Source organism: Mesocricetus auratus, unplaced genomic scaffold, assembly GCF_017639785.1.
Source record: "Mesocricetus auratus isolate SY011 unplaced genomic scaffold, BCM_Maur_2.0 Super-Scaffold_100676, whole genome shotgun sequence".
Lineage (NCBI taxonomy): Eukaryota > Metazoa > Chordata > Mammalia > Rodentia > Cricetidae > Mesocricetus > Mesocricetus auratus.
In genome coordinates this window covers 158,352,584-158,377,215 of record NW_024429266.1, presented here as the reverse complement: position 1 = coordinate 158,377,215, position 24,632 = coordinate 158,352,584, and the positions used below count along the sequence as shown (strand labels likewise).

General features: G+C 45.3%; 1 protein-coding gene across 1 annotated transcript in view; it reads left to right on the top strand.

Annotated features, from left to right (window-relative positions):
* The window catches only part of Frmd4b (FERM domain containing 4B), a 189,310-nt gene that overhangs the window by 38,175 nt on the left and 126,503 nt on the right, over positions 1 to 24,632 (top strand). The window contains 2 exon segments of the mRNA XM_040737352.1: positions 20,658 to 20,723; positions 21,902 to 21,996. Of these exon segments, the coding sequence (XP_040593286.1) occupies positions 20,658 to 20,723; positions 21,902 to 21,996 (161 nt within the window).

Here is a 24,632-nt window from a genome sequence, read left to right as displayed (position 1 = left end):
TGGCAGCTCACAACTGTCTGTAACTCCTGTTCCAGGGGCCCCCACACTGTCACATAGGCACACATGCAGGCAAAACACCAATGGACATAAAATTAAAACTAAATTAAAGAAAGAAAAGGGAGAGAACCGACTCCCAAAAGTTGCCTTCTGACTTCCATACATGTGCCATAGCATGGCACATAATACACTAATAATAATAATAGTAAAAAAATGAAAAAAATCCCTTCTTATGATAGAACTCTTCCATGATCCAATTTGCTTGCTAGGGCTCCTCCTACCTGTCCCAAGGGCAGTTACTAAAACTCTTGGGTGCGTTTATTTTCATTGACTTCAGTGTCATAAAAGGCTGGGCCACAGAGCCAGCAGATCCACCCTGACAGGCCACCACTGACTGCTGAAATCCTCCTAGGCAAGATCTACATTCACTTATTTAGTTTTTTTATTCCGGGTTCTCCCTTTTAAAACAGGTCTCACTATTAGTCCAGGCTGACTCCAAACATGACTTCCTCCTGCCTCTGGCTGAGATTACACGTGTGTACAGCCTCACACAACTCAGCATTAGTTTGCCACTTTTAATTTCCATTCAATTACGAGGAAGAGTGCGTTTGGGTATTGGACATGAGTTTATGTAGATAAAGCTAAGTGTTTTTCTAGTTCTAACTCTGCCATGGTTTGCTTTGATTTTAGTGGCGGATATATGCGTGAAATATATTCAATACTGAAAGTGTAGAATTTCATATGAGGCTTCACAGCTTCAGTTTTGAATGCTATTTCTAACTGTAGATAAGTTCACTAAGTTGTATAGTCTTTGGGTATGATTAATTTTAGTGTGTGATATTTTTATTTATGTCTAAGTTGTCGGGGGTTGTTTTGGTTTGGTTTTTTGGTTTTTCCAGACAGGGTTTCTCTGTAGCTTTGGAAGCTGTCCTAGAACTCACTCTGTAGACCAGACTGGCCTAGAACTCACAGAGATCTGCCTGCCTCTGCCTCCTGAGTGCTAGGATTAAAGGCGTGTGCATGTCCAAGATTTTATAGTAAAGAAAAAATAGTTTCCACGCATGGAAGACTTTCCACTGTAAGGAGATAGAGGAAGCATTGCATACCAGACTGGCTTATATTCTAGTGTACTTTAGCCTTACTTTTTGAAGAATTTTATATTAAGACTGCAGAATCTACAGAAAAGTATGACACCCACGCCCTCACCCCTGCTAGCCCTGGAGCCAGGAGTCTAAACACTGTCTAGCTGTGGAACCATGAAGAGAAATCATATCAGAGTGACCTCACCTGTGAAGCAGAAACATGGCTCATAAATTTCCAAAGAGGAAATAGAAGTCAAAGTATTTTGACCAAGATTACATTTTGGTCAAATGAATATCTCAAATGAAAACAAAAGCAATGCAAATCAACAAAGAAAAAGCAGGTATGGTGGCACATGCCTGTAATCAGAGCTTGGGAAGAGGAGAAATTAAAGGCCATGGAGACTACAAAGCCAGCCTGGGCTGCCTAAGACCCTGTCTTACAAAGAAAACAAGGAGCCAGGTACAGAGTCCCACGCTTTCAATCGCAGCACTTTGGGAGGCCGATCTTGAATTGTGCTTTGTTAAGGTTTGAAATAAGGTCTCAGCGTGCAGCTCTAGCTGCCCTGGAAGTCACTGTGTAGAACAGGCTGGCTTTGAACTTGCAGCAGTCTTACTGGGTTTACTGGTACTTCAGCTGCTTCTTAAGAAATGCTTACAATGAATTGAGCAAGTGTCTATCCGTTTTACAGCAGTTCCTCTGAGAGTGGGGTATGACCTGCCAGGTTGCCACAGGCCAGAATCAGACACTCCAGACACTTATGGTTCCTAAGGAACTATTCCTCCCCTGTCCTGTCCTAAATGGTTAAAGCAAACGCTAGTTTATGTTTTCACCTGTCCAGAGTGTGACCAGAACCCTGAATTACAGAATTGAGTGACTGTAGAGAGCTAATATAATGTATTGCCTGCCTCAGAGAAGAGTGGAACTCCTCCACGCACACTCCAGGGACCAACCTTGTGTCCCCATCCTTCCCTGACCCCACTTGAGAAAGCCACACCAGGAGAACAAGTGTCAGAACAGAGCCCATGTGGGCCACAGGGGAAAATATTGGTTCCCTGGATACGGCCCTATGTGTTGGGTGAGATTTCCTCTCCCAAGACGCAGGCCTTCCAAGGGAGGGAAGTGAGACCCGTACAGAGCAGGAAGAGGAGTGGGGAGAAACTTGCCGACTAAACAGAAAGGCAGGACTCGTGAGCATGACATGTGCTCTGATTTGCTGGTGAATGGGAAATCCTGACCCGTCTTGCAGAAAGCCATCAGGTGGCAGCCGCCCTGGTTACTAAGGGAAGAATCCCAAGGGACAGTGGCAGCACAGCTGTTTGGAACCTGACAGTTCCATAGCTAAAGAATTGCATGAATGCATTCAAGGCTTTTTGATTGTTTGTTTTGATTTTTTGAGACAAGGTCTCGTGTCGCCATGGCTGGCTTCAAACTCCCTGTATAGCCCAGAATGGGCTTACATTTCTGGTCTTCCTCCCTTCACAGTGCTGGGATTGCAGGCGCTTGGGACCACACCTGGTTTGTGCATCACTGGGGCACGAACCCATGATTTTGCACAGTAGGCAAGAACTCTACCAACCAAATTACAATCCCAGACCCACAAAAAAGTTAAAAGTAACAGGCAAAGGAAGCATTGAGTGACTGGAACTGTAGAAAGGGGTGAAATCTCAGAAGTGAAGCTAGAGATGTAAATGGAGCTCATTCATTCATTCACCCATCTTGTACATGTTTTCTAGCACCTGCAATGAGCTGGGTACCATTTTAAGGGTTCAAAATACGTCAGTGAATGAGAGGCACCTTTTCTTCATGGAGCATGTATTCTAGTGGCTGAAGGACAGGAAAGGGGGATGGCATAGCACTTGACACGGGACTGGGGAAGCTGAGCACTGAGCCTGCTCACAGGTGTAACAAGACACATCAGTCTGCTGTCATGATGGCCTCTGTTTACCAAGCTCTGTGCCCAGGATGCAGCCACCCTGCTGGCAGGTATCATTATCACCGTTGGAAAATATTTTTTAAATCCTTCAAAAGTTTAATTTTAGGAAGCTGTGGCTTGGGCACAGCTGTGTACATCCGAGGTTTCTGCTTTTTATCTCTACCACATGGTCTCACAGTGGCCTATGCATCCTGAAGGTCAGGGCAAATATTGCTGTGTCCCCAAGAGTACCCCATGCTATTACCTAGTGCTGTGCTGGCTGAGGTTTCACCACTTGCCCTCTGGGTCTGTGGCATGGACTTGTGGTATTTGCCAATCTTTGTAACTCACTGAGCTGAGCTTTGTAACTCACTGAGCTGAGAAGAGCTGAACCACAGTCTGTCTCTAAAGTGCATCGCTCCCCTCCAAGCTTAGAGAACATAAATTCCCTCAGTAACAGAGGTGGCCGTAAAATGTAGGAGAGCAGGTACCGGGGTGTTCCGGATGTCTTTGGCTTGAGCTGTGCATTTCACTACTTGACGTCTGTACTTAAATACAGTGCATTAGATGTGTGCTTTCATTTTAAAAATATTATTTGCACCTCACAACCAGCTTGGAAAGAATATTGTGTCCTCAGAACCTGCTGTGACTGATCTTATCACAGTCTCTCGAAAAGGATTTATTCTCCTCATTATTTGCCTACAGCTTACTAGAAAAGGGGGAAGGGGTTGTGTGTTTGTTTTGGGGAAAGGTCATTCTCCTTTCCATAGTGTTGTCTTCTCTTAACCTGTGGCCATCCAGTTTTTTTTTTTGTCTCATTTCTCTAGAATTTAATCCCATGATAACTTCAAAAGGACTCTACAATGACACTTAAAAACAGCCTGCGAAAGCTTTTCATGCCCGAGTGTTGGAAGCTTCTAGACTGAGAGGGACATTTCTTCTGTGATGATACAATGAGCCCTAGACCTTGAGATTCAAGTTTCTCTGGACTGGGGCAGTAGCTCACTGGAGGAGCACTTGCCCAGTGAGTGAAAGGCCCTGTGTTCCATCCCCAGTGCAAGCAAGTAAAAGAAATGGGGTAGGAGAAAAGATATTTTTCTTTCTTTCTTTTTTTTCAAGACAGGGTTTCTCTGTGTAGCTTTGGAGCCTGTACACCAGGCTGGCCTCGAACTCATAGAGATCCGCCTGCCTCTACCTCTGCTTCCCAAGTGCTGGAATCAAAGGCCTGTGCCACCACCACTCAGTTGAGAAGGTTCTTTTTTTTTTTTCTAAAATCCCCAAATGAACTTAACTTTTCTACTTCCCCAATTTGGTAAACTTTTCTAAATCCTTTGCCCAAATATGACATCTCTACCAAGTAATTCAAGACAGGCCAGGACTCTGCCTCTAATACAGTCGGTTTTTATTAATTGCGAGTTCCCTGAGGATTTCTTCAACCTCTGCTTACACACGGATGGCAAAGAACAGAGGGAGATTGATGAACACCAGGCAAAGGTCTGAATGGAGTTGATGAGGAGTGGAAACCGAGTAACTCTGAGATGTGTACTCCAAAAAAAGGCAAGGGGGTTGGGTTCTCTACGGTTGGTTTGCGTTTAGGTCTGATGAATGTGAACTGTGTTTGCCCTGCGGCGGCTTAGAGTCAGGCTTGGAGTACATGGCGAGTACGGCCAGCCGTTCATTGGGAAAGCCCTTCCCCTAGCTGCACACGTCATTATTTTTTAAATATTCGAAAGGCGCTCTACCTCTGTCCCTTCCGATTGGCTGTTTTTCTCAGCAAAAGAGAAAACAGCTGGCAGAACTAAAAGTTTCCAGACCACAGGGTGTCTGCCACTTGCATAACCTCAAAGCCAAAATTTCCACTTTCTCCAATTCCACTGCGGACTTCACTCAGCTAGCCGGCGCAGCAGACCCAGCAGAGCTGTCCTTGGTTACACTTTGGTGACTTCCTGTTTGCAGGATTTGTGCCCTCCTCATTGTTTCTCCCTTCTTTCTCTGCTTTTTCCCCCCTCATTGGTACTGCACCACAATGTCTAAAAATACAGCCTAACCACTAGTTTTCAAAAAAGAGGAACTGCGGAAATAACCTGAGTGGTTCTGTGGCCGTGAACTCTCCACAGCCTCCTCTGGGCCTGCGGGGAGGTACCAGCTGCAGAAGCACCTAATTCAGACCATTTCTAGGAATAATATGGTGCCCACTGCACCGGCATCTACGAAGCTACAGCCCCAGTCATTTTCCTTCCTTGTTACCTGGTGAGCCCCTTGCCAAGTTGGCTCAGTCCCTCATTACCTGCTGGGACCTCAGGGAGTTATTCTCAAACACTTGGGTGCCCGGTGCTCGAACTATAAAAGAGAAACTGTTGATTCCGCGGGGATCTGTGAGAATGCAGTAAACAAAATGTATGTAAAATGGACGTGATGTCCGGGCGGTGATGGTGCACGCCTTTAATCCCAGCACTCGGGAGGCAGAGGCAGGCGGATCTCTGTGAGTTCGAGGCCGGGCTGGACCAACAGCCTCCAAAACAGTACAGAGAAACCCTGTCTCGTAAAACCAAAAAAAAAAAAAAAAAAAAAAAAATGGATGTGATGGAGGAAGGGCTGTGGAGGTGGCTTGAACCCGAGTTTGATTCCTCACAACACTTTTAAAAAGCCATGTAACAGGCTGAGCATGGTGGCACACAGCTTTAATCCCAGCAGTCAGTCGGGAGGCAGAGGAGACTGGGTCTCTGTAAGTTTGAGGCCAGGCTGTTCTTCAGAGTGAGCTCCAGGACAGCCTGGACTATACAGAGAGACCTTGTCAAAAAAAATGCTGTGCATGGCAACCCTATTTATAGTTCCGCTGCTAGGGAGACAGAGATGGTAGAACCTTGGGACATGCTAGCCAGGCAGTCTAGCCCAAACTGGAAACTCCGGGACAGTGAATCTCTCTCAAAAAACGAAGGTGTACAGTATCTCAGGAACAATGCTTACTTATCCAGGCTTACTTATCCTTTGACCTCCCCAAGCACACACAAGGGCACATGCACTCACACGAATGTGTGAATTGCATACACTCGTACAGAGAAGCATGATGTGAAATTATGCATGTCTCTATGACCCGGAAGTGAGAAGTGGGAGGGGACTGGGGGGTGTGCTCAAAGTACATCATACACCTGTATAAATGCCCTTATGAAACCCAGTCCCACACTTGAGTTTAAAAATATTTTATCTGGGAGACCTGGGAGGACTAGGGAGAGGGGAGAGAATATGTTCAAAATATATTGTATAACATTCTCAAAGAATAAACATTCGATACATGTATAAATAAGTAGGCAAATAAAGCATGTATTAATTTCCTTTTTGTTGGTGGTGGTGGTCATTATAGAAGTGAGAATTAAGGAACTTTGCCCCGGGAATAATCTAGTCACAATCATACAAAAACCAAGAGACTGACAACAGTTTTCCCTGACTTCAGGTACAGGGGATGCTGTAAATTGTGTGTGTGGGACTGGTGATTAAGTTTATCCCTAAATGGTGGTTTTGAGTTAGTTTATTGATTATGACAGGGAGATAAGAATGGAATTAATCCCAGGTATTTGATTGCTGCCCTGTCCAGGGTTTGACTAATGGGTTGATTTTCAACTCGAGTATGACTGTTTGACATCCTAATGGTCCAAAAGAAACATTTGTTAGGGGTGGGAGTGGTGCTAAGCCACTTGAGCAATCTAGGTATTTGTGGTTAGCAGAATCTACAGTTAGCAGAATAGTTGACAAACCATGTTGACTGGCTATGGGACTCACTGCCCTAGGGTGAAGGCCTGTGTCTCCCACTCTGCATGGTTACCCTCAGTTCCTCTGAAATCAACTTCAAGTGCAACTGACCTGAATATAAGAAGGAAAAGACTAAACAGGAAAGGCTAGAAGTCTATGGGTGGAGCAAGTCTTAACATGAGCAGCTCCCTGGCTTTACTGGCCAACATCAAAGAGAACAACGGAGAATTGCAGGAAACCAGGCATAGTGCCGCACACCTGGAACCCCAGCACTCAGAACAGCGCTGACGTCTGAGCTGCATAATCAACTCCAGGCCAACCTAAGCTAGAATGAGGCCTGCCTCAAACAACAATGAACACACACACACACACACACACACACACACAGGCAAATGTTCTAAAGGTAGTTGAGGTCTATCCTTTTTTAACTTGTGTGTGTGTGTGTGTGTGTGTGTGTGTGTGTGTGTCTGTGTGTGTGTGTGTAGTGGTATGTGTGGAAGTTGGAAGACAACTTTTGAGAGTTGCTGAGGCTGGGTCTTTCTTGCTATTTCTGCCCGTTAGCTGGTTAGCCAGGTACTCCGGCTAGCTAGGCCAGAGCTTCTAGACAGTTCCGTGGTCTCCACCACTTATTTCACTGTTGGGAAGCAGGAATTACAGATGCATCCCTCTCTTTTATGCGCTGAGCTGCATCACAAGCCCATGAAGTTTTTTTTTTCCCTTCTCATTCCCATTATACAGGGACAGAAACTGAGACTCAGAAAAGGTCACAGTCTCAGAGTCTCAGAAACTGCTAAGCCTGAACAAAAATAAAAACTAAAATTCCAAGCTTCCTGACTCCAAATCCTGTCTGCAGCTCTTCAAACATCAGGCTGGCATCTCCTGGTGACCTCAGCTCCAAGACTGATGTTGTCTTTTCTTTTCAGCCAGCTTTGTAATACCAGGCTACCATATTGAGGGATTACCTCTTGTGAAAATGCCCTCCCCCAGGGACTGTCTTGCTCCACGGTACTGCTGCTGGGGAAACAAACAAACAGCTGTTCACAGAATGCAGAGTCTAACTCCAGGCCTGCCTTGTGGACTTTCCTTCCCTCCCCCCTCCCCCCCCAGGCCCATAGGAGTTTGGGATTGGAGTCTAATGCCCAGAAAGAGGTTAGCCTTTCAGTCCCTGCTGGTGACCACTTGTCAACAACAGGGAACAGGCAAACATTCTCTCCCTGGACAGTCTCATTTCTTGTGCCTCCAGGGAAAAGAGAATGTGAGCCCTAGCTGGGTTCTGAGCTCAGCTCAATGGCTGGCTTTATTTCAAGTCCCCACCCTCTCCTTTGTCACTCGTTTTTACTTTTTGGTTGTTATTTATTTCTTTAGGTAGGTAGGTGGTTATGTGTGTGTGTGTGCCAGGGCTCATCTGTGGAGGGCAGGGGACAACTTAGGTCTGTTCTCGTCATCCGCCTCGTGAGTTCCAGGGATCAAACTCAGACATAAACTTGGTGGGATGCCCTTTGACCTGCAGGACCTTAAGCCCTTTCCGTGATCTGAAATTTTCTTACTGGTTTGATTGCTCATAGCTTCTCTCCTTATCCCTGAAGCAGTTTTTGTCCAAAGGAGCCATTCTGCCCAGGAGCAGACCAGACCTTTGTCAATGTTTGGAAATGTATTTAGTGTCATCGGAGTGGGAGGTATTCTAGTGGGTAATGCTCAGGGGCTCCACACCAGAGGAACACCAAAACCTTCGGCAGCTGCAAATGGCCATGATGTTGAGACTGAGAACTCTAGGACGACCTCCTTTGGCAGTGCCCTTGGGGTCTCATCTAATGATCCCTGTTTTTACTAACAGTGGCACTTTTTCTCCAAATGCTGCTGCTTGAGCAGGTGTGTGAGCGCATGATGGAGAGCCTGAATGCTTGGCGTTGTCTACAGGACTCAATCACAAGCCAGGTTAATGTGGACTCGGGTCCAAGATGCCACCAAACTGATAAATAGCATCACAGGGCATCCCAAACGTGTGGTAGAGCCGCTCCCTCAGTGTGGGTGAATCCCATCTCCATTGCGCAGTACAACCCACTAGCAAACACAGGCAGTGATTTCAGGAGGTGCTCAGCCTGGCCATTACCTACTGTTACATTTTCTTAAGACAGAAATTCGGTGGTTCAGTTTCCTCCCTTCCTGTTTGTTTATGTGTCTGTTTGTTCTGACATGATGTCCTTTTGCCTCAGACTCCTGAGTTGTTGGGGATCACAGACATGTACCACCATGCCCAGCATTCAATTTCATCTTTAGCAAACTGAAGTCTCAATTTTCCTCATTCCTCCCTCACCTATTTTTCTTCTTTTAATTTTTTTGCTATCTGCCTTTCTTCCTGGCCCTCTTACCTTAGGCCTCCCAAGGGGCCTTCCAAGGGCCTGGGACTCCCACCCCCCATTGCAGCCGTGTGACCAGCCCCTCTGGGACTCTGCTTTGGCCTCTGTACAATCAGAGTAGTACTGCTTCCTGTGTCCTGGGCTTGTTAGCAGCATGAAACAAGAGAATACACACGTTGTGTGCCACTAGGTCCCTGCTTAACAGAAAGTGCAGTTGCATGCTGGGAAGGCAGGCACAGTCTTGAGAATACTAAAGGGGAAATCACAGCTGACTTTTCTGGAGACATCTGTGTCAGTGCAGGCCATTCTCGGGACCAGAGTGTCAATAGCTCACGCTCAGTCACCACCCAGAGATGATAAAGAGGGCCCTGTTCTGTTGGGATTGACATCATCTGGGTGAAATATAAAACTCCATCCACTCAATAGGCCTCAGAGCAAGACTGGCCTAGATCGCCCTCTCTCTCACCCCAGAGACTGATGAAGAGTTTCATAGCTTGCCTTGCTCTTTGGATGGAAAATTTGTTTCCCGGTGTGTCAGGTTTTCTGGGCCAGGGTTTGGGAGTTGCTCGGGATGGCCTCTCTTTAGATCATGTTCTATCAATGTAAATCAACAGCTCTCAATCTGTGGGTTGAGACCCCTTTGGAGGGTTGAACTTGGTCACATATCCATTGGAAAACCACAGATATTTACATTGCAATTCATAATTTTATGTTTGGGAGTCACCACAACATAAGGACACTGGATTAAAAGGCCAATACAGTAGGAAGGTTGACAACCACTGGCATGGATGTTTATGAATGTGTTTTAGCATCTAGATTCAGTTCATTCACCAGGGAGATTTGTGCAGGTGTCATGGCACTCACATGAAGGTCAAAGGACAACCTTACCCCACCTTCCACTTTGTTTTGAAGTGGGGACCTCCTTTTGTTCACTACTTATTATTATTGTTGTTGTTATTGTTATTATTATTATCCTTCTTTTAACATAATTCTTTATCGGTTCTTTGGAAATTTCACATCAGTACCCCAATCCCATTCACTTTCCAGTACCTCCATATCCACCCCTCACTCCAGCAATCTGCCCCCCAAAATTAATTAAAAACAAAATAAAACAAACAAAAAGAAAACCACTTCTCTCCATCTTTCTAACACCTCTTCATTCATCCTAATGGCATCAGCCCTTCCTGCAAAATGTTCATCACAATGAGTCATTGGTCTGGTTCATGGAGCTAGATAGATAGATAGTCAGAGGTTAAGATCCCTGACTGCTCTTCCAGAGGTCCTGAGTTCAATTCCAAGCAACCACATGGTGACTCACAACCATCTGTAATGAGACCTGATCCCTCTTTGGCATGCAGGCATACACACAGACAGAATACTGTATATGTAATATTCACTACTTCTTATGCCAGGTTAGTTGGCCAGTGAACTACCAGGGATTCTTCTGTGTCCAGTTTCCACCTGTGCATAGGAAAACTAGGGTTACAGATGTGTGTTCTACTGCATCCAGATATACACATAATCTGGGGATCCTAAGCAGGTCTTCAGGCTTGCACAAGTTACTCAGAAGCATGTAACTTCTAACCTTCACCCAGAAAATTTTGGAGACTTGTTTTGTTTTGTTTTGTTGTTTGGAGTTGAAGCCCCAGGGGACTAGTAGAACATCACACAGTCAAGGTCCCCCATCCTGTGACATTTAAGATCTAGTGGGAGAAGACAGGCAGACAAACAACTCGCTTAACGAGAGACTGTAGGTCTTAGGGACACAGAAAAGCACAATGGGTTAGAGGAGGCTCCACTTAGATGAGATCAGGAAGGCATCTCTGAGAAGGTGTGGGACATGTGATCTTAGATCTGAAGGAGGTGAAGGAACCTGAGGATGGATTGAATGGGGACAGGGCGTAGCATCAAGACCTGGCGGCAATAGCTCATCACTGCTGATCATATTGCATCAGAGGTCAGAAATGAGAGAGGAGGGGGAGAAGAAGGAGGGGGAGGAAAGAGAGGGGAGGGTGAGAAAGAGAGGACAGGGAGGAGGGGGAGGAATTAGAGAAAGAGAGAGGGAGGAGAGAGGAGAGAAAGAAGAGAGGAGAGGGAGGAGAGAGAGGAAATAGAGGGAAGTAGATGGGGGAGGTTGGGGTCAGCTCCCTCTTTTTTAAAAAACTTTTATTGATTCTTTGTGAATTTCATCCACATCATGTAACCCGATTCCACTCATCTCCCCATCCCCCTGTATCTACCCTTTGCCCTCGCAACTCCCCCAGTCAAAACCAAATTTAAAGGAAAAACTGAAATTCAAACAAAGAAACAAAACAAAAACCAAAAGAGGGGGTTGGGGAGATGAATCTTGTGTGGAAGCTGTAGGCGGCCCATTGAGTCACACAGTGTATCCTTTAGTCCACTCATCCTCACTTGCAAGTGTTCATTGCCACGACTCATTGGTCTGGCTCCACTCTGGCTTCTGCTACACCACTGATAGTGAACCCTCACTAGGGCTCTCTCTTGGATATCCTGGTGTCCTGTGTGCGGAGATCCTGCAGCTTTGGATCTGCAGGTCTGGCCCTTCATCTGCTCCAGCAGTTCATAGATGAGGGGGATGTTGGGGTGGGCCAACTCACAGCCCTGGTTCTGGGCCTAGGTGGTAGCTGGGTTAGCCAGCCCGCCAGCTCTCCCTCATCATCATTACCCGGATGAGTTCTCCAGCAAGGCCTTGGCTAGCTCACCCAGCGCAGCCTGCAGCAAGGGATGAAACCTTTTCTCCTCCTCTCTGGTCCGGCTTACCCACACTCAAACCATTAGGACCAGTTCTACTGTTTTGCCCAAGAGAGGTGCAGGAACCATTCTCTTGTGTGCTGCAACTGTTGAGGGGCAGGACTAGTTCTCTCTAGCCCTCCCACTTGCCGCAGGTAGTAATGGGTGAGGGGGGGAGCATCTTTCTCTCACCCATGCCGCCACATGGCAGAAGTGGGGGTCAGGGTCAGCTCTCCTGCTCCCATGCCCTCACTACATCCCCAACCGCCGGCTCAGGTCTAGTGCGCTGCCCAGGTGGAGTGCACGCCTGTAGTAAAGCATGGGTCCATCTTTCCTGAGTGCAGGGGCCCAGCTCTGTTACTGCAGTATCCATCAAGGGGCGGGTCTAGTTATCCCAAGACCAAGAAGAGCCGACTGACTCAGCACAGCATGATTCTAATGACCCCCCATGTGCTAACACAGGCCATGGACATCATCACAGACCCCTAAGCTCACTTTCTTTTTATTTGGTCAGGGACATCAGCCCATGGGATGTTGCCACCAACTTTTAAGACACGTCTTCCAACCCTAGGTAACCCATCTAGGCTCCTTCACAGACATGCCCAGAGGTGTCTGTCCTAGGTGCTCCCAGAGCCTATTGGCAATATTGGCCATCATAGGTCTGTCCTTGTCAACACAAGTGAGGAGTGAATTTCCCAGTGTGTTGTGTGTGAAGAGAGTGGATGTCTCTAAGTAGAAAAGTGGAGAGGTCCAATTTTCATTTAGAAGGTATCACTATATGGCCATTTCCTCACGGCTATAAGACCATTGCCTAGCTGCATGGGAACTATGAAACTGGTCAGAGAGCTGACCTGACATCCAGATAGTAGGTCAGACCTCAGCTGGATCACACCACCCAGAACCCTGGGAAGCCTTTTTTTGAAGCCAGGTGTCTTCTGCTGAGTCTCAGGAAGTCAGTAGGGAACAAAAAGAAAGAGGGGAAACAAGACGCTTGCTACTTCCTTATCAAGTGTTTGAGTTTCTGAGTTCCAAACATCATCTAAAGCAAAACCAAAGGCAGCAAGGAGTTTGCTCTTTTTTCAGGGTTGTTATTTCCTGTTTTTTTTTAGTTTGACCCCAGATATTGCAAGTGGGTCCCTTCTGTCCTGGGTGGGATTGTTACCACCCATCTCTCCTCCTCTCATGTCTCCTGCTGGGAAGAGAGCCTGGGGCTGCGGCCAGGTGGGGAGTGTTCCCTTATAGACCAGAAGTTCACCAAGTGCTGTCACATCTGGCAGCTAGAAACAGAGGCCAAGCCTGTAGCAGATTCTCACTTCCCTGTAGATCTTCCCCGCATGACAACTGACCCACTGGACAAAGCATTTCCACCAGCGACCAGCACTTGCAGGCTGAGGACCGCTCTTATCAGCTGGGAAGCAAACGCAGCCTGAGGTGGGAGTTCTAACCCAGCATGCACCTGGAGCTGGGTGGGGAACGGGTAGGAGGTGAATTGAATTGTCTGGGTGGGTGTTGCACAGAGGTCTCCAAAGAGACCACATTTGAATTTATATATTGTGTGATTTTACGTGAGAAGTTGCTACTCTTAGTTGTCGTTGACAGCTGGAGGTAGATTATGAAATTTTTCTCATGCTCTCTGTGGGGCTCAAAAGTGATTCTAGATTTAGATATATAATTAAAGAATTCCACATACTTGTCTCTTAAACAGAGCCCTGGTTGAAACTAGAAAGTTAAGCACTTTTGAGGGTCGGGCTTTAAAATAAGAGCTATGTGGCGGGCGTTGGTGGCACACTCCTTTAATCCCAGCGCTCGGGAGGCAGAGGCAGGCTGATCTCTGTGAGTTCAAGGCCAGCCTGGTCTACAGAGAGAGTTCTAGGATAGCCTCCAAAACAGTACAGAGAAACCCTGTCTCAAAAAACAAAAAACAAACAAACAAAAAAGTGAGATGCGCCTGGCTTGGGGTTTTCTTTTTGTTATTACAGTGTGTGTGTGTGTGTGTGTGTGTGTGTGTGTGTGTGTGTAGTATATATGTACATATGTAGCATATGTAGCTGACCTGGTGACATAATGTTCATTTGAATTAGGTAGCTTTCTTTTAAATCTGGGTAACTTTACATACCTCAATTATGCTCTGGCTCAGGAGGCAGAGTTCAGAATCTCATTCCCAGGCTTAGCAATAATGATTTATGTGGCTTTGGTGAATCTGACCTTATTTTTCCCTTATCTCAAACAAATGGCCATTAATAGACGATCTCCCTATTCTGTTTATAAATTCCATAGTCGTAAGTGCTTCCCATGGAAGTGCTTTTTATCAGAAGTGAATGAATGAGTTTCCATAACTGTTTCAAGGCACTGTCTTTCCATTGCTGCCCACTTATGTGGTCCTTTGATCGTGGTGCTCACAGGAAGGCTTTTCCATGTTTGTCAGTGTGTGCTGCATGCAGGACAGTGTGCAGTGCTGTGTGGCTAAGAGTTGGGGTCTTAGATGAACTCTTGTTCCATTGTTTATGAACTTCGTGGGTCATAGGGCTTTTCCCTCCATTTCCCTCACGCTGTTGGAATGAGGAGAGTACCTTCCTCAGGGACATCACAGCATTGACTGTGTGGCAGCACCGGGATTGCAGAGGGTGCCTGTGGGCACTGCTATGTAAGTACCCTGGCTGTGCGATTGCCCTGGAGGCATGCAGGAACCCATGCTCCTTTCTCTTCCTTTATTTCTTCCTATCAGCTCTGCACAATTTTCTGTCACGTGCTTTTTAACTGGCTTACTAACTTACCCTGAGTATGTATAAGATTACAGAAGTTTGCCTGTTTACCAGTTTTCAAAGAAAGCTAGCTTTTGCTGCTGCCACCTTGACACAGCCTGGAAGCATCTGTGAGAAAAGTCTCAGTTGAGGAACTGTCTTTACTAGGTTGGTCTGTGGACACTTCTATGAGTACGTGTTGGTCTGTGGACATTTGATGAGCACATACATGTTGGTCTGTAGAGATGTCTATGAGGACTTGTCAGTCTGTGTTGACATGTTGGTCTGTGGAGACATGTATGAGGACGTCACATTAGCTGGAGTGCTAATTGTTCCAGGAGAATCCAGCCCACTGTGGATCCCCTGGCCCATGCCTTTGGACAGAGCGTTATAGTAGGAGGCTGTGCTGGAAAAGTTTCTTACCTTACTGTAGCTGGGGGGGGGGTGCAGAGCAAAGGGCACATGTAGAGGTGACAAGATAAGTCACAGCCTCCAAGAACACTCCACTAGCAATCTCATTCCCCCAAGTAGGCTGCCTCTTACATCTTAACACCTCCCAACACTACTATTACACAAATTCATCAAAGGATTGTTCCATTCATTGGGTTAGAGCCCTTGTTCTCTAATGGTCTCTGGAAACACACTCACAGACTTATCCAGAAGTGGGCAACACTAATAGACATTTACTAATCTATCTGAATTGATGATCCAGGTTAATCCTGCTGAGCAATTTCCCTGTGCTCAGCAGGACTTTCATCAGAAATTTCATTAGCATGACTCCCTGCAGGTCATACACTTGGGCAAACCAGAAACCACAATACTGTGCCCTGTGCTGCCAAATACTGCCATGGAGGAAATCAAACCCCATGTTCCCAAATCTTTCCCTTGTCAAAGAAGATCTTGCTTGAAATTCAAATTTTGTGGCTTCTCTTAGTTTCTGTTGTCAACTAAAATCTATTCATAAGCATTGTTTTGATGAACAAAATTCCCTCACTTTTCAACCTCCAATGTAAGTAAATGACAAGGGCAGGCCCCTGTGTTGCTAGTGGCAATCAAATGAACTCTATGACATCCTCTCAGAAGCACCATCCTGCAGAGGAAGGGCGGGAATATTGAACAGGATGCTCTGAGTACAGACAAATATCATTGTGTGCTCTCAGTTGGCCCTCCTTCACTGGTCCTTATCGTATCCTACCAGGCCATGCAGGGAAGTGTCTGCTACTCTCCTTCCCACATGTCAGTCTCTCTGAGGGCTATTTCTCATCATCTCACCATGACACATCGACACGATGATGACAAGACTGTGTGGGCCATCATTTTGGAGTCTGACCTTCAGAAACGTTGTTGTTGTTAGTTACAAAGACCCATGGTGTATGGCCTGGAGAGAAGGCCCACTTGGTAAAGCACTGTCTAGCAAGTATGAGGACTTGGGTTGACTCCACAGAAGTCTGGAAAGAACTGGGTGCAGAAGTGTGCTCCTGTAATTTTCGGGATGATAAGATGGGAGGCACAAATGGACAGATCCTCTGAGGGTGTATCCACCCTACCCCACCCACCACACAACCTGTGTGTGTTACTTGAAGAAGTAGAATTCAATGCAAGTCAGGGTCACAGTGGAAGGAAGTGTGTCACTCTGATACTCTCAGTTTTGTAGAATGCGAAGAAACGAGTTCGCGTAGACCAGAAGCATGAAAACTGTCTGGAAAGACATTAGAGACCAACAGCAATTCCCAAGTTTTCCCCTCAGCCCACCTGATTTATCATGCCTCCTTCAGCTATCTGACCTCCAAATTCTTCCTGCAGGATTTTCTCCCCACAGCAGCCAAGGTTCCAGATCCAATTCCAGATTCCTTGGACTGAAGTTCTGATTGTCCCAGCTGGGGGAAGATAGCCATGTCTAGTTTAGTCAACTAAGATCAAGTTGTGTGTCACTGCAAAGAGTACCAGATCAAAAAGACATTCATTGTTTAATAGTCTAGAGTAATCCAGGTCTTGGGAGTTGGAGACAGAATAATTAACCTGAAGTAACCAGTAGCCAGCCTGGGCTACAGGAGACTTTGTCTCATAATACTACCAAATAATAGTAATAATAATAATAATAATAATAAAATTATGTGTTGAGAATAGGGGTGTCGATTGGCTGAAGGAAGGCCCAAAACAAATTGGCATAGCAAATAAATCATTTTTTCTTTCTTTCTTTTTTTTTTTTTGTTGTTGTTTTGCTTTTTGTTTTTGAGACAGGATTTCTCTGTGTAGCCCTGGCTAGCCTAGAATTTATTATGTAGAAGAAACTGATCTGGAACTCACAGGGTTTCTCTCTGTAGCCCTAGCTAGCCTAGAATTCACTATGTAGAAGAGACTGGTATTAAACTCACAGGGTTTCTCTGTGTAGCCCTGGCTAGCCTAGAATTCACTATGTAGAACAGACTGCCCTTGAACTCCCAGAGATCTGCCTGGCTCTGCTTCTTCAGTGCTTGGATTAAAGGTGTGTGCCAACGGGTATATTTCTGAAACAGAAACAAATGTGTTTGGATTATAGGCAACCTAGTAAGTTGAAATATTATGTGAGTTGTAGTATTTTCCTTAATGGACTTGTGTGTGTGTGTGTGTGTGTGTGTGTGTGTGTGTGTGTGTGTGTGTGTGTGTGTGTTTAAGGATTGTTTTACTTTCTGTAGGACACATTTAGAATTAGTTCTAGGGTAGTTTTGCAAAAGTAAATAATTTAAAGGAACACATTTCTTTATCCTCCTTGCCCCCTTCCCCAATATGTCTAACTAGAAAAATGGATGGGGGTATTTTTTGTTTATTTTGGTTTTCCCCTCTGTTTCTATGTGTTGCTGGGGTTGTATTATGTTGTGTTAGGGGGTTGTGGTTTTAGTTTAGCATTTTGTTTTTGATACAAGGTCTCAAATTCTATATGTAGCCCAGACTATATCCTTGAACTCCTGGGGATTCTCCTGCTTCAGCCTCCTGAGGACTCTGTTCACCACTATACCTGTGACTTGGAGACTCGGGGCCTTGAACACGTTAGTCAAATCACTCAGCCACTGGGTTATGCCCAATCACCTTATTCACATTTGACTTGGTTCTTTACTTTCTTGGGTAATTTTGAATAAATTATCCTAACATTTGTGTGTCAACTTCTTAGCCTGTAAAATGAGGATGTGGCCCTGATGATGTTATGTGCAGACCTTTAGGGAGCAGGGGGTTGAAGCGGGTTCTCTTTATGTCCCAGGCTGGTCTCAAACTCTTATTGAGTCAAGGGTGACCTGGAAGTTCTGATTCTCCTGCTGCTGCCTTCCCAGTGCTGAGGTCACAGGCATGTGCCACCATACCCAGGGTGTGTGGTACTGGTAAGCAAACCCATCACTTCATGCATGCTAGGCAAGCTCTGTCTCCTCTTAGCCATCTCCAACCCCTTTGGAGGATCTCCCATGAAACCATACACATAACGTACATTGCCCAGCTCAGTGACCAGAACTAACCCCCATCCATTTAGCCACCCTAGGTATGTATTTGACCTTGGCATTGACTAGTTGAGAGAGTAATCTGTGACCATGAACTAAACAAAGCTTGTCCATTCACCTCTTATCACCAGTTCTGTGGTTCCTCTAGGCCATGTGTCTATAACCCCCTGGTCTGACCCACTAAACTAGTTCACAGATGCTTAAAACAGAGTTCAATCAAGACTATGAGTACATAAATGATGTCTTGCCTTGCAAACTCGTTACTTATACCAGCCTCTGCTGCTTCATCTATTAGATATGGATAATAAAAATAATCGCAGAATGTGTCATTATAGCTCGAAGGTATATGTATTTGAGACAGCTAGGACAACGTATGTACACAGCTGGTATTCAGTAATGGAGTCTGTCTTGTTCTTGAGATAGGGTCTCACTATGTTGCTCAGGCTGGTCTCAAACTCCTACACTCTAGGGATATGCTCATCTGTATCTAGGTGTAGCATGTACCACTAAACTCATTTTTATTAATTTATTTGTTCATTTTGAATTTTTGAAGGAAGATTTCATGTAGCTCAGGATGGTCTTGAACTCATTATGTAGCCAAAACTTATCGTGAACTCCTGTCCAGTGGGACTGCAAGTGTGCACCATCACATCCAACTCAATTTTTCTTTACAAATAGGGTTCACAAATGTCTGAATTTTATACAGTACCTGAAAGGAAAAGAATGTTTTCCAAGCTTTTCAAATGTACCCCCAACAATCCCACATTTGTGGTCAAAAAACAGACATGAAGACTTCAGTGAGCCATTGTTCATATCAGGGAGATGCAGGGGACAGCCTGGATATCTCTTAGAAGGAAACTCAGAGCATTATTAGATAGCAATACACGATGCTATGTCACAGACAATGAAGAAAAATAAACCCCTATAGGGAAAATTTCCAAGAAATATCATTGAAAAATACAGGAGGCAAAGCCATGGGTATAGCTTAATCACACTTGAATCGAAAGTATATGTGAGTGTACATATTTACATGGATGGATGGTTTCACACAGATATGGGCGTTGTTTTGGATGGGTTGTTTTTTGAGACAGGGTTTCTCTGTGTTTCCATGTCTAGCCTAGAACTTGCTCTGTAGACCAGGCTGGCCTCGGAACTCAGAGATATCTACCTGCCTCTGCCTCTGCCTGGTGAGTGCTGGGATAAAAGGCATGTGCCACCACTGTCCTGCAGTAACATAACAATCTTAAATGTGTTTAATACAAATATATTTATATTATATAATAATTTTAGTAAAATGTAAATATGGAAATACAAGCCAGTGGCTAGGAATTCGGTCAGTGGTAGAACATTTGCCTAACATGTGAGATTCTGAGTCCAATGTCAGCACTGCACAAGAGGGGAGAGAGCATAGATAAAGAGGGAGCAGAGGCTTCTATCTGTAATCCCTCTGCCCAGCATGCTTAGGCCATGAAGTTTCCAGTTTAGGGCCAGCCTAGACTACACAGCAAGGCCCTATCTCAGAAAGAAAATGCCTGTAATTATTCATATCAGAAGTGTGCATAAAGGTGGCCTTCAGGATGCCCCTCAATGGGACAGAGTGGTGACATCTACAGATGCAATGGTTTGGAGTGTAAGTTTATCAAGGGAAGGGTCAACATTTTACAACCAGTATTTCCCAGCACTGCAGTTTTAAATTCTAAAAAAATTACACATTGAAAGCTGTTATGTCAAATTTCAACCACACACCTTAACTGCTAACTGTAGATGGTGGTCTATTAAAAGGGGGCAAAGAGTTCAAAAGCTGAGGCCTTTGCGTTTGAACTTCAGTCTCGTGTTTCTTTTTCCCCTTGTGTCATGTAAGTACCACATTTACCAGAGCACAGCCATGATCAAAGGTGTTTCCATTTGTGAAATGTCACCATGACTCCAGGAAACATATGCTTTCTTCTGGGAGACCTGCTTCTCTCCACATGACCTTGTGCCCTGTGTGAACTTGGCCTACTACATGGGCATTAGTTTTGTTGTTTCCCCCAGACATTAAGTAGTCTTTGCTTTTCATCTTTTTCTCACTTTAATTCCATGTGAATGCTCCCAGTCATATCCAACCGTTTGATGTTGTGACACAGAATGTTGTCATCTCCAAAGCCCCTATTCAAGAACTGTGTAATCTAGTTATTTAAAAAGAAATCTCATGCTGGGTGTTGGTGGCGCACGCCTTTAATCCCAGCACTCAGGAGGCAGAAGCAGGCGGATCTCTCTAAGTTTGAGGCCAGTCTGGTCTACAGAGCGAATGCCAGGATAAGATCCGAAGCTACACAGAGAAACCCTTTCTCAACCCCCCCCCCAAAAAAGAAAAGAAAAGAAATCTCACAATGTCTGAAGTGTGATTTTGCTTTGGGTCACCTTCACAGCTGTCCTTGGCCTCATGCAGCACGCACATTGTAGTTCAGTCTACAGACATTGCAAGTATGTTGTGTGTCTGCTTCTGGGAGGCCCACCTATGAGCTCACCGGAACATGACACATACACACGATTAAGTGAGTCTGCATTTTGCTGACAAACTGGGCTCTGACATACCTCTCCATTTTTTTTGTCCCCACAGATGACAGAGGGCAGGCACTGCCAGGTTCACCTGCTGGATGACAGGAGACTGGAACTGCTGGTTCAGGTAGGTATTGGATACTCTGGGGTAGCCCCTCCCTGCCCTCTTTGGAAAGTGGTGTCCTGTGTCCAGGTTGCTCACCTAACTGCCTAGAATTCAATGCTTGAAGGTGACTGAGGGGAAGAGGTGGCTCTGAGGTCAGCAAACCTGGTCTACGCTTGACTTATTGTAGCTTAGTCTTCCTGGAAGAATCCTGGCAAAGTCAAGCTGGTTTATATGGATGAGTGGAAGCTCTTTGTAAATGCTGTATGAGTCTTATCTCTTTTACTTGTTGGTTATTTTCTTTCTATTTGCCCAATATCCTGAACCAAAAATTTTTTTAAAAGGTTGAATTCCTGTGGATAGACTACACCTATGACTAGCCTAGATGCCTCCCCAAGACCAATCCTACTTTACTTTCTCATTGAGTCTTGTCTCTCACCCATTTCTCCCACAATGCAATTAAAATACATAGGGCAGGAGCTGGAGAGGTGGCTCAGTGGGTCAGAGTGCTTTTTGCTCTTGTAGAAGATCCAGGTTCAATTCCCGGCACCAACACGGTGCCTCACAACCACCCAAAACTCCGGGTCTGACCTCTACAGGCACCAAGCATGCTCATGGTGTACAGACATGCATGCAGAAAAACACATGTAAAATAAAATGAATAAGTCTTTCAAAAGAATGAGAGGTATAGGACACAGCACAGTTTAATGCCTGCTCCTCTCCTTCCTCCCCACTCGTTTCCTTCCCTGTCCCTTCTCTCCTCTCACTATCTTTCTCCTCCCTTTCTTTCTATCTTCCTTTCCTCCCCCCCCCACCATTTCATGTCCTCCAACAGCGACATCCAGACTTCAGACAATCATCATGTACCCTGACTGTTAGGCTCAGGATTCAGGCTGATACCCAGTGATGCCCTGGTCCCTGGTTCCTGAAGGACCAGCATCAGTCATCAGTTGGATGATCTGGCAGATTCCAAGCCATATTCCTCCCCACCAGGCCCATAGTATCTCCAAACCTCATAGTAGTTCTTTCTCATACTGGGTTCTCAGAACTTAGTGGTGATAGTGGCATAAAGCATGGTATTTGAAAAAAAAAAGTCACACAAGCATGCAAAGGTTGCTTTCGATGGTTAGGGCAGGAAAGGGTGATAGCAATGGGAGAGATGGGAAAGGAAATCGCTCATAATCAGATTTGTGTTTTGACAGCCCAAGCTTTTATCAAGAGAGCTGCTGGACCTTGTGGCATCACATTTCAACCTGAAAGAGAAGGAGTACTTTGGAATAACATTTATAGATGACACGTGAGTGTTATGGTTTTTCATGTCTTCACCTTTTGCCTGCACAACGCACTTGCTGATTCTCATGGTTGGCAACAAGGGGGAATGTATCTGTATCTTATTTTGCTGTAAGTGTCCCAGCATGGAAATGCTTTTCCTGCAAATGTCATAAAGGAAGAAGAAAAGGAACATGGAGCATTTAAAAGTTTTGCAAATACCGCCAGGTGCGGTGGTAAATGCTGTCATCACAGCACTCAGGAAACAAAGGCAGGATGAAGGATGCAAGTTCTAGGCCATCTCATCTACCTAATGAGCTCCAGGCAAGCCAGGGCTAAGAAGCACAATAATGAAAAACAAAGACAAAAGAACCATGTGTTTAGAAATGTTAATGAGTTTGAGTCTGTGTTACTGGTCTTTGAATGTGTGGCAATGCTCCCCAATTCACTCATATATCAGTGATGGAGACACTAGGTTGTCATTCACATGTGTCATGAGGCTAATTTAATGTTTTGGTGTTAATGGTTAGAAACTTTAAAGCCCAATTTGTGACTCGCCTTAAAAATGTATTCAGTTGAATACGGAATTAACCTTTACCACAATCTAAGTCTCCTTCATGTTGTCCTGGAAGCTGTTTGTGTGTTTTCTGTCTACTTCTAGTCTTTCCATTAACATGTTGGCATGTCTGTGTGTTCCTATCTGTCTGTCTTATAGCAACCTAATTTGTCTATATTATATGTGGTCTGCTATGTCATGAGAGGAATCTTTCCCTTTTCTGAAGATATTTTCCAGAGTTCCTTAAATACTAAAGTTCAAGAAAATGTGTTCCAGAAATAAAATATGCTGGCCAACCACCACGTTCTTTCCATAACTCTCTGTGTAAGTGGTTTTTCAGTTGTTCAGTGAAACCAGGAGGAAATAACCTCAAGACTTAGTTTGTTTTTAACACCTTGTACCGACCAATGATTTCTCACCCAGGACCTCCACAAAACCTAAAAAAAAAACCCTCAACTCAGGCTGCTAAAATCCAGATACTTTTTTAGAGATGTACAACCCACCCATCCACCCCCCAAAAAACCCTATAGTAAACTCAGAATGTTTTCTGAAGATGATTCACCCAAAGCAGGAGGGAAATGCAGTGGCCATCACCCTCATCCTCTGATCACCCAATAGCTGGTCATCTGCCCTCTGCTGGATAAACTAGGAAATCCATTGTCCACAAGTACTAGCCAGAAAGCCACAGCAGTTTACATGAATCAGTGATTGAACAGCCACACACGCATAGGCAGAATCTGTGTAAGCATGAAAGTATATAAGACCCATGGGCATAAATACATCATAACTGGATGGCATGCTATGAACTGTAATTGGCTGTGGACACTGTCATTTAGAAGGAGATCATATCTACTTGAAGTTAAAAGCCTGAAGACTAGAATAATGTGTTCATTTGTTTAACAAATGTTTCCTGAGTGTCCACAAGCTACCAGATGGCACTCTAGGTCCTGGGGAATCAACTTTGAGCAGCGCAGTTAAGATGCCCTGCTTGCAAGCATTCATATTGCAGTGCTGTGGTCTAGTTTAGCAAGCAAAGAGATGATGAGAAAATACAAAAAACTGTAAGTCCACTGAGACCACATGACGGGCCATCTGAAGAAAAGTTGATGGGGGCAGTTTTAGGCAAAGTGGGCCAGGATGATGTCTGGAGGACAGCATGCATCGAACATCAAGAACCAGCTCTGCAAACAAAATGTCCAAAGATGGAACCCAGCTTGACTTACAAGCCCGTGTTTTGCTTTAATATGATATTTGTTTGTTTGTTTGTTTGAGACAGAGCCTCATGTAGTCCAGTCTGGTCTTGAACCCCCAGCCCTCCTGCCCCTGCTTCAGTGTTGGAGTTTTAGAATATAACACTATGCTCGACTTAGTTTAATTTTTTTTTTTTTTTTTTTTTGGTTTTTCGAGACAGGGTTTCTCTGTGGCTTTGGATGCTGTCCTGGAACTCACTTTGTAGACCAGGCTGGCCTCGAACTCACAGAGATCCGCCTGCCTCTGCCTCCTGAGTGCTGGGATTAAAGGCGTGCGCCACCACCACCCGGCGACTTAGTTTAGTTTTTAAGAAAGCTAGGGGAAGCCATTGTGGCAGAGTACTGAAAGCAGGTAGGAAAGAAGTCCAAGATTAGGGAAATACCCAGAATCCTGTAGCTGAGTGATAGGACAGCAGAATTTGGTATCGCTGACACCCATGCGTCACATCTATAACCTGCACATAACAATAGTCCTTATATGGTGACTACCCTGTGAGGGGCCCAGAATAGAGTGCTGGCATTCTGGACTTCAAGCGTATTAACTACGACATACAGAGTCCAGAGCAAGAAGGCACGGGAGTGCTCTCGCACAATTCTCTCGAGAACAGGGCCCACGCGACCCGCAGAGGGGGAAACAAACATACCCAGTGATCTTGCTCAGTGTGAAGACACCAGTCTGAGGACTAAGAGGCGAGGAGAGGACAAGATCCCGGGTGAGCCGCATGCGTCATGGAGACCATGGAGACGGCTGTGCACCTCCAGCCACTGAAGGACGGTCTAGGGAGAAGGAACAGGGTGTGGAACTACAGTGTCAGCACTGGAAAGCAGGGTCCGGAGCTTGCAGTGGCCTTCTGGGGA